This window comes from Hemibagrus wyckioides, linkage group LG12, assembly GCF_019097595.1.
Source record: "Hemibagrus wyckioides isolate EC202008001 linkage group LG12, SWU_Hwy_1.0, whole genome shotgun sequence".
In the NCBI taxonomy this organism is placed as follows: Eukaryota; Metazoa; Chordata; class Actinopteri; order Siluriformes; family Bagridae; genus Hemibagrus; species Hemibagrus wyckioides.
In genome coordinates this window covers 14,330,641-14,341,049 of record NC_080721.1, presented here as the reverse complement: position 1 = coordinate 14,341,049, position 10,409 = coordinate 14,330,641, and the positions used below count along the sequence as shown (strand labels likewise).

At 38.1% G+C, this 10,409-nt stretch overlaps 1 protein-coding gene and 1 long non-coding RNA gene across 3 annotated transcripts in view; both read right to left on the bottom strand.

Annotated features, from left to right (window-relative positions):
* LOC131362790 (uncharacterized) overlaps positions 1 to 1,052 on the bottom strand; it is a 30,298-nt gene extending 29,246 nt beyond the window's left edge. Inside the window, exon 1 of the long non-coding RNA XR_009206238.1 lies at positions 917 to 1,052. This is a non-coding gene — a long non-coding RNA (uncharacterized LOC131362790). The remainder of the gene's footprint in view (positions 1 to 916) is intronic.
* A 1,397-nt stretch (positions 1,053 to 2,449) lies between these two features.
* Positions 2,450 to 9,986, bottom strand: cbx2 (chromobox homolog 2 (Drosophila Pc class)). 2 transcript variants are annotated; one of them, XM_058405050.1, is made up of 5 exons: positions 9,836 to 9,986; positions 9,645 to 9,688; positions 7,546 to 7,611; positions 5,634 to 5,703; positions 2,450 to 5,455 (listed from the first exon to the last, which is right to left on the bottom strand). In XM_058405050.1, the coding sequence occupies exons 1-5, from the start codon at positions 9,905 to 9,907 to the stop codon at positions 4,163 to 4,165; spliced, it is 1,545 nt and encodes a 514-aa protein (XP_058261033.1). In that variant the 5' UTR covers positions 9,908 to 9,986; the 3' UTR covers positions 2,450 to 4,162. The 2 variants fall into 2 exon arrangements, with proteins under 2 accessions (XP_058261033.1, XP_058261032.1); XM_058405049.1 differs by having other exon boundaries at positions 2,452 to 5,458; positions 9,836 to 9,985.
* Positions 9,987 to 10,409: the final 423 nt, after the last annotated feature.

Genomic DNA, 10,409 nt, shown 5'->3' with positions numbered 1-10,409 from the left:
GAATAAGAAGAATAAGAATAAGAAGAATAAGAATAATAAGAATAAGAATAAGAAGAATAAGAATAAGAATAATAAGAATAAGAATAAGAAGAATAAGAATAATAAGAATAAGAATAAGAAGAATAAGAATAATAAGAATAAGAATAAGAAGAATAAGAATAAGAATAATAAGAATAAGAATAAGAAGAATAAGAATAATAAGAATAAGAATAAGAATAATAAGAATAAGAATAATAAGAATAAGAATAAGAATAAGAATAAGAATAAGAATAAGAAGAATAAGAATAAGAATAAGAATAAGAATAAGAATAAGAATAAGAATAAGAATAAGAATAATAAGAATAATAAGAATAAGAATAAGAATAATAAGAATAAGAATAATAAGAATAAGAATAAGAATAAGAATAAGAATAAGAATAAGAATAAGAAGAATAAGAAGAAGAAGAAGAAGAAGAAGAAGAAGAAGAAGAAGAAGAAGAAGAAGAAGAAGAAGAAGAAGAAGAATCATAACAATCTGTCACCATTGGGCCCTTGAGCAAGGTCCCCAACCCACCCTGATCCAGGGGTGCTGCATCAGGGCTGACCCTTTGACCCCGCTCTGACCCCAACCCTCAAGGATGGTTTATGTGAAGGAAGAATTTGACTGTGCAGTAATGTATATCTGACAAATAAAGACTACTTATAATAATAATTTACAGTCAAGCAATTACCCCTGAGTGACAGTGTGGTGTGATGGAGCAGTTACTGTTACATTTGATACAGTGGATTCATTTCCTGTAACAGTGCATCCTGAAGTGTTTTATTCCACTTAAACTACAGCAATTTGTCAACAATCACAAATTTTGCTTATTAAATAATGTTATTGTTTTTATCCATTCTCAATTACATTATAGCAGTGTTATAGTCGTTCACTCACCAGCCTCTGTTTTAGGTCATAGGTTTCTGAGAAAATAAAAAGTGTAAACTCCTCTGAAACTCCTAAAGAAATATTGATAAAGCACCAGCTTTACAGCTGGAGACTCCCTCCTTAAATGTTACATAAAACCATATCAATGCTAGTCCAAATGTGTGGAGCATCTGCTGTCCAGATCTGTTACTGCAGAAGAGATAACGTATATAAGAGGAGTGCATTCATATAAACCTGACTGCTGTTCTAGAGAATTTCTCAGCTCCAGAATTTGCTGTTGTGTCTCTGTAGTGCACTATATGGGTTTATTGCCATGTTATCAGTGACATTATGCTCAAGGTTCCTTGATAAGACAAGCACATAATAAAGATTCAAAAAACTCTTTCTCTTCAGTGTGGGTGAAAGGCAGTGAGGAAAAAAACAACAGGCACGTGTAACAGAGCAAGCTTAGCTTATCTTTCTAAGCAGAAATGAAAAGACAGCCCTCTCTTTCACCTAGTGAGGGACGACAGGAGCACTGATAGCATAACAGTTTACTACTGCATACAGTTTCACGGTTAGGTTCATGGTGTTACAGATAAAGCAGTCTGTGGTTTAACCCTCATGTACTGGTCACGCCTTAACAGTGGATACTCTGTTCACAGCTCGTATTGACTTTGAGTAAAGCTGACAGAAAATAATATTTGAAATAAATATCCTTGAACACATATCTGTTTTTATGGGAAGTATAGATATAGACAAACCCTTTCCCACTAGGTGTGAGTGCAAAACAAAAAAAAATGAGTGCATTTGTCAAACTCCTGTGGACATCTGAACATCTCACCCTTTATGTTCTGGTTGACCATCACATTCCAGACTTATTCTCTGATCATTCAGCTACAAGAGCATTAGTGAGATCAGACTCTGATGTTGGGGTGTTAGGAAAACTCCAGTTCTAGTTCCTCAGCAAAGGGGTTGAGCCAGAGTCAGGGCTCTGTACAGGACACTCCAGATCTTCCGCTTTCTCCAACCTTCATCTCCACAGGGAGTTTTATCTTTAATATAAACTTCACAGACCTCCTCAGTACAGATTCATTTTATGAACCTAATCCAGATCTTTAAATATAAGGCTTGTCATTTAAATACCTACGGTAATATTCTGGATATTTATTGTGGGGCGTTTCATTCCTCAGGAGTCAGGGCACTGTGCAGGACCCTCCAGATCTTCCACTTTCTCCAACCTCCACCTCCACACCATGTCTTCATGGAGCTGCTTTGTGCACAGGAGCATTGTCATGCTGGAAACTTGAACGCTACGCACACAGAGATGTTCTGTACAACTGTGTGCTTCAGAACCACACATGTGTGAAGGCCAGGGGTACTTTTAACTATACAGTTATATCTCCATGATTTGAGCTGAACTGTTTTTTTTTTTTCACCCTGGATCAAAAATGACCAGAACATAACTGGTGTAATGTAATGAACTATATAGAAAAAAAGTTTCCTGTTAGAAACCAATCCGCAATTACGTGAACATTTCAAATGAATCGTTTACTCCCAGCATTTCACAGACACACAAATACTGTAAGTATCTATGGAGTGAGATTTTATCATCTTATACATGAGTAAAGCCGTGTTCTACCATTACTGGGAATTACTGATGTGCATCAGCAGTGGGATGCCGTATACTTCAATACTGTATTTTTTAGATTTTGAAATGAATACACATTTTGAACAAACACCACAATGTGAATGTTCAGCTCCAAGCTGATTCTGTGGTGAGATTTTTCCACTGATAGCTGTTGTTTGTGTGTGTGTGTGTGTGTGTGGTGATCATACTTTTGTGAAAGGGTAACATGCATTTTTGACATCCTCATTTACACTCACGCCCAAGTTTAATTCAACAGATCCGATTAAAAATGAGCCGCTAGTATTTTTTTTTTTACAAAACCAACTTTTTTTTGCATATCATCTAAAAGATAGTCAGTAAGAAATAAATAAAGACAGAAATATTGTGTTCTATCAGAGAGAAGGCCACGTATTCTATGCTGCTGAATATAATAAGGCAAAAGGATCACATCTCTAAAATTAGACAATTAAAAAATAATAATAATAAAAATAAAGACCAGAAGAGATCAGATAAAAACAAACAAACAAACAAGAACTTATGATGCATTTTTTTCCATTTGTGGATTTACACTTCCATAAACACTGTTTGAGAACAGAATATCCGGTTTTCTTCCATTAAAGAAAAAAAAAAAAACTAAAACACTTTACCCCTCCATTACCTGAACATAGCATGTAAAACTCCTTTCCCTGCCTGAGTATCATATATTTCATTATGAACACTGGACCCTGGTGTCGATCAGATCAGTGGTTCTCAAACATTATGGAGCTGGGAATCTTTTCACTTTTAAAATAAACTTCACAGACCTCCTGAGTACAGATTCATTTTATGAACCTAATCCAGCTCTTTAAATATTAGGCTTGTCATTTAAATATCTACGGTAATATTCTGGATATTTATTGTTGGGCTTTTCATTCCTCAACCTTCTAACATCAGGTTTGATTTAAAATTAAGCAGCCAGAAATCTAATAACAATAAAACTGTATATTACAACCTCAAAAAGCTGTATGGATCAGGGGTGAATAATAAAAAAAAAAAAATCGCTCCACCGTAACAAAATAAAAATAAATCACAGATGCACACAAAACCTTGTCCAGATATGCTTCATGGACCTCTGGGGGCTTCCATATTCCACTTTAAGAACCACTGACTGACAAATTCAAGGAAACTTAACTAAAAAAAACCCCTCATTTTTAACACCAAACTTTCCAAATATTAAATCCAGGGAATGCAAATTGACTTTTAGCACCAAATGATTCAATCCTTGTGTAAAGGTCATGTCTCAGGTTTTGTTCTTCTAAGCTTCCAGAAGTTTCCAGAATTTCCAGTCTTACTGTAAGACACTGATGGTTTAATGAAAAAAATAAAATAAAATAAAGCACCAATGGGCTAAATACCTGAATCTGAGTTTATGTAGAAAAAAACCCTCTCAAATGTTGAAAATTGAGGAGTTTTTGAAGCACCAAATGTTTTCCATTCTTTCTTCAATCCTTCAAAATTGTTGCCTTTTCTCAGTTATCCTCTTGTTCTTCCACAAGAAGAAGCTTCCAGAACAGACTTGGTGTTTGTAACAGGAAATTGTGATCTATGACACTTTTCTAAGATACCCAATATCAAGAGGAACATAAAGAATCTGTTCTTCATTTCTGTCAGTAATTCCGGATGCTAAAGAAACCCACGCTGGTGGGCGATTCTTTCACAGTTACAGTGACCAGATTAGCAGTGACATCGGTAACAAAAACATGTTCGATGAGGCTTCGTGTTGGCCTCCAATCCTTGCATTCTGACTGCACTTCCAATGATAGCTCCTGTCTTTCCCCAGTGAACGGTGATTCCTGCTCCGATTCCGAGCTGCTTCCCTCCTCACCCGTGCTCATCTCGCTTAGCGGTTTGGTCATTTTGCTGCCATCTTTTGAGCTGGTAAACGTCGGGACCTTCCTCTGTCTTCCCAGAGGCACCTTCCCCAATCTCTCCAAAGGATCCTCCATTTTCACTTTTTCTACCCCCGCTGGTATGCTGATATCACGGGATCGACCCAAAATCCCTCCTTCAGCCGGAGCACTTTTTTCCTGCACTGGACCTTTTTTCACTATGCCCCCAGAACCCCTAATGTTGGAAACATCTTTTGGAGAAGAACTGACACTGAGTTGTGTTTTGGTGACACTAGACAAGCTGGAGGCCTGAGTACTAGGGCTTTTCACTGAGGAGAGAGAGGATGCTGAAGGTTTCGTGTTCGCTGGTCGTTGCAGAACTGGGGTTTCCTGCTTTTTTTGCCAATTAGGAGCCCCACCTGCTGCCTGTCCATTGGTACTGTTGGTAAGTTTTGAATTGTGCAAACTCAGAGAAGCCACACCTGGAGACTTAGAAGATGAGTTTTTTAAATCTAGACTTCCGGTATTACCCATGTCTGAGACAGAAAGCTTAAAATCCGTCGCAGGTTTCCCTTGGGACTGGGTGGATCCCAGTGTGTTCTTTGGAGATTCGTTGGCAGTAAAAGCTCCTCGGTTCTGCATGGCCATAGTCTCCCTGTTAGCAGCTCGACTCAGGCCTGTGTAGGTGAAACTGGCAGGCATCAGTGGTTTCTTAATGCTGCTATGCAGATCTGAGAGAGAGTCTTTTAGCGGCGGCTTCAGGATTTTGCGTGAATTTTTGGCCTGATTCGCCTTCAAGGCCCTCAGCTCTGGAGCAAGAGGTTTCCTGCCTCGCTTCTTTTTCTTTGGAGGATCCGGTTTGGCCAGCACAATCTGAGCCTTCTTCTGCGGGACAGGGTGCAGCTCCCGCACTCGAGGGGTTGGCTTTGCCTTTCTGTCGCTGTCATCCTGGTCATCATCATCATCATCGTCCTCAGATGAAGAAGACGAGGAGGATGAAGATGATGATGAATCAGAGGAAGATGAAGATGATGAGGAGCTGCTTGACTTTGAGGCTGACTGAATCGGCTCCTGCTGAAGAGACAAAAGGTGAAAAGAAATCACTTACTGGTGGATAAACTCATCTTTAACTGGTGAAAAATGCAATAATTCCAGCAATGCTGTACTGCCATGTTCTCCTGGCACAATAAAGTCCAGGGATAAATGCTGAGCTACAGTGTTGCATTAGTATCTAATACAAGATCCTCACCATGATTTTCCGAGGTCTTCCACGTGGTCGTTTCCCTCGCTTCCGAATCAGTAGTTCTCTTTCTTGCTCCCTGGACATAACAAAACAGCAAACGTCAGAAATGCCACCACAGAATAGTCAGCATTGTCATATAACATAAAACTGCTGATGAGAACCTTCTTGATACCATGAAGAAATCAAGGTTGAACTAAATAAGATAAACCACAAGCGTTAATTTCGTTTAATGATCCAGACATGTGGATCCTTATCTTTAACTGCACTATAAATCAATTAGCATTTATTAAAGTGCTACTTGCGGCTAAGTCCTGCTTCTCTACTGACAAAGGGACCAGAGTGGGATTCTACTCGAATGCAGAAAGTGACTAGAATATGCCATGTGTTTTGGGTTGTTTTATCTTAGACAGAAAACTGCAGAGCAGCCATGTGTTCTGAACACTGGGCAGACAAAACAAGAGGAAAACAGTATTCTTAAAAAAAAAATCATTTATTTAGGCTAAACTCAAGGTTTTTCAGTCATGAGGTATTTTTTTTTCCTTTTCAGACACTTGAAAAAGATTTGTTCAACATTTTTCATCTTCATATTCATATATTTCAATTTCAGCCCGATACATTTCTCAAACAACTTCCTTCCCTCTCTGATTTAGACATAACCAACAGACAGATGTGGAAGCACCATTTTCTTCCCTCCAAAAAAAACTCCCTCTAAATTTGAACATAAAACCTACACTGATGCATTTAATCAAGAATACAACAAAATCTCATTTTCAAACCATTTCTGATTCAGATTCAGATCAGTACGTGTTTAATCACCTTTCAGTCACAAGAGTGGATTCCTTCAGAAAATAAATAAATAAATAAAAATCCCCATCTTCGTTGTGCCCCAAACTTGGGTTGTGAAATCTAGTTCCTGTTTTTCTTTTATAAGTTAAAACCATCGCCTCCACACTTCCTCCCTTGCCGAGGCCTCGCTGCAGGAACGTTATTTTTGACAGACCTGCTTTTCTCTTTTTAACCAGAGATGCAGCAAATGAGTGTTTCTGATCATCTGTGTCCTAGTCAAAGTGTAAGCAAGTTAACAGCACTGCGATTGGATTTCCACAAAATTTACAATGTAAAAAATTTTACACTTTAACAATCTTCACATACTTACAACTTACACAGGATTAATACTCTAATTACTCAGTCACCAAATTTATACTGATTATAGAAACCGATTTAAACTTGTACATCGAAATTGTAAATTAGTGACTAATCAGACCATGAACACAGAAGTGAAAACTCTCATTGTAATCAGTGGAAACATTTCCTGACTGAAAAGTTTCCTCAACAATAAAGAAAAAAAAATATAAACCTTTTAAAGGGATATTTTGTTTGCTTAATTTTTTTTTTCAACGACAATGAAGGTGTTAGCAGTAGAGGTGTAGCATATGGGTGAAGCTCAGGATTGAATCTCCCTAAAATATTTAGTTCCAAATGTTGATTTTTATGTGCCATGAGGTAACGTTAATTACATAAGCTCAAAATGCGTGAGCCTCACGCTTATCAATATTAGTTTAGATCATGTGGTGATTTCACGGAGTCATTTTATTTCTTTATGCCACACTGCTGCTCTATGGCACTCAGGGATTTTTTATCTACAGATTTATTAGGATTAACCTGCTGCTAGTTTGTCTTTTTCCATGACAAATGTTGAGGCTAACTAAACAGAAATAAAGCAACAGTTTAAGACTGGGGTTTGTGACGTTTCTGTAAACGAGCCCCATTGGCACCACTAAAGCCCTATCTGCATATCCACAGAGGTGAAAGACTACAAACGGTGCTGAACTCACGCCCACTGGAGCGTTTCAGTCCGTATTGTTTACATTCAAAGCAAGAGGAGCGTTTTTCCTCGGCGAGCCCCGACCCCCCTCACCTCTTATTAAACGCAGCCAGCAGTCGCGGGTCCAGCAGGTTCTCCTGAGGCTCCCAGCTATTGTGCCTGACAACACAAAAAAACACAAATTAGAGCTGTTAGTCAGTTCCATCTGCACACTCATCCCTGTGAGTGATCACACAAACTCCACACCACAATGCTGGGTTTTTAACACAAAAGCAGAGTTTATCAAGATCTCAAACAGCCAACACACTGTCAGAGAGATGGAGGGAAAGAAGCTGGAGATAAACAGAGACAGACAGAAAGAGACACAGAGAAATTAAGAGTAAGAAAGAAAGAAAAAACATGTTAAAGTAGAAGGGGGGGGGGATTAAATGGCTCCACATAAATAAAGCTTGTCATGTTTTGCTTTAGAGAAAGACACGGAAGCACAAAAACAAGAACGCCTGTGTTCGGAACACTGTGGATAGTCCACACAACTTAACCTGAAGCCGATCTGTACATGGTCAGTTAAAAACAAGTCACTACAATATGCCTAAATAATGTATTTAATAATTAGACTCTTCACCTTTCCTCCAATAAATGTTTAATCATTTACAAACAATGTTCTGTATACAAAACCACTGTTATTTGATTAGAGTGTAACAGATTTGTAAAAGAAAAGAGGGAACGAGTGAAATTAGCTCTGGAGAAGCACAAAGAAGGACACACACATGTTAGAAGCAGGTGATTAAAATAATCAATAGCCACCAAGCAAGTGGAAGCAGATGGAGGAGTGGGGGAAAAAAAACTGAGTGTGATTGACAGATAAGATACCCAGTGCCGAGGATTAAAGAGTGACAATAGACAGACAGACAGACAGAGAGAGAGAGAGAGAGAGAGAGAGAAATAAAAAACACTGACAGAAAATTATTCAAAACTATAACTGCATAACTATAAGGACATGGTGATCAGACAAAGAGAAGAGGGTGAAAGATGCACTTAAGACAAGAAACAAGCAGGGAAGATTTTAGTTTCATTCGTATTAATTAGCCCCCCGAAACACACACACAGACACACACACACACTTCTCTGCATTTGTTATTACTATTTTATCTAAGATATTAGAATTATTTATTTATAGCTATATTTACTTTATATTAGTTTGGTTTTTCTGCTTCTTTGTTGTTTTCTTTTTACCTTTTATTTTTAAATAAACTTCTTTTTTTTTCTAGAAATTAGAAAAAAACCTAGCTGTACTGCAACATATGCAAAGCGCTATTTTAACTGTGAAAAAAATAAATACATAAAAAAATACACAAATAAAAAGCATTGAAATGTTTTTATAATAATATTATAAATATCTGTTAGTGTTTAATTATTATTATTAATCATAAGAAGCAAGATATATACAATTTTTAAAATTTATACTAGGTGTTTATTGTTCTCTTTGTACAAAACTTTAGCAACAGATTCTTATTCTTATTCTGACAAGAAAGAATGAAGCAAAGAAGAATAAGAGAAACAACAAAGAAACAAAATGAGTATGAATGAGGGACTATAATAAGGGAAACGGTGAGCTGTGTGTGTGTGTGTGTGTGTGTGTGTGTGTGTGTGTGTGTGTGTGTAGAAGGGCAGCTGCAGTTGCCTATGAAAGACGGCACGGGGCCAAAAACGGTTGAAAACAAAAGAAAACAAAAAAACGACGGATGTTAAAATATCATGTCTCATTGTTAACAAGAGAGGAAATATTTACAGCTGTGAGGGATGGAGGGATGGATATAAAAACTACAACACTAACATTAAACACACGGTGATTAAAGACAATGCTTGTGAGAAAGAGAATAAAATCCGATAATAAACACACACACATCTACACATGCAGATATAAAGTTCGTCCTTCAGTGTAAATAATCCGAGGGTAAGATGATAGAGAGCTCAGGATCACCGCAGACAAAAGAGCAAAGAGTTGAAACGGCAACGAAAAACAAAACGCAACTGTGTCCCGAAGAAGAAACTGTGTTACTAATCCCGGATTATTGTTACAGTCTCTCCATTTGTTTTAATGCGCAGGAATCAGCCGCACTTTTTACACGGACTGTTACACTGAAGCAACAAGCGACATGTTGCTGCTTTCATTGTTTCTACTGGGGACTTACTTGGACGACCATCCTCTCCACTTCACCAGATACTCCAACTTTCCCTGTGCAAAACACACACACACACACACACACACGCGCGCGCACACACACAAGAAAATGCAACACGAGGTCACACAATGCAACAACGTCAATCCCCGACCGTGCACATACACTCAATTACAAAATATAAATACAAGCGTAATCCTTACCTTTCTTAGTCTTTTACTGAGAATGCACTCGGCATCGAAAACCTGCTCTCCTACAGCGCTCAACTCCTCCATGTCTGCTACAGCAGCAGCTTTCCTCCTCCTCTTTCTCCTCCTCCTCCTCCTCCTCCACTACCACTGAAAGACAAGGAACCACGAGGGGGAGGGAAACCGAAAAGACAAGGTGAAAAATTCATCAAAACATCCCGAAAAATGTTTGCCCCTACTCGGCCACCGTCGGCACTGACGTCATCTCCTGACTCGTCCACAACACATCCTGGTTCGTTAGAGAGGTTTGGAGAAAACACACACACACACACACATCTATAAAAAGTAATCCTAAAGAGCAAGGAGGGCTTGAGGTCTTAGATCCTAATAAACCTAATAATACTTAATTGGTTAATGGGGTTCATGAAGAACAGAGCAAATCCCTGCAATGTATTTCCTAATTATATATGGAATAGTTGTTTTTTTGTTTTTTGTTTTTTTTCAGAAAAGTAATTTTTCAGTATTCCTATTAAATTGGCCGGTTTCACAGACACGCTCTGCTAGCACGGAAATTGGTATATAAACATAA

Bases quoted from the DNA above. Each gene is read 5' to 3' on its own strand.
- cbx2 (XM_058405049.1), bottom strand. From the start codon at position 9,907: ATGGAGGAGTTGAGCGCTGTAGGAGAGCAGGTTTTCGATGCCGAGTGC. The intron at 5,704-7,545 runs GTGAGGGGGGTC...TGTTATGTCCAG, and splicing joins CTGGCTGCGTTTAATAAGAG to GGAGCAAGAAAGAGAACTAC. The intron at 5,459-5,633 runs GTGAGGATCTTG...TTGTCTCTTCAG, and splicing joins GAAGACCTCGGAAAATCATG to CAGGAGCCGATTCAGTCAGC.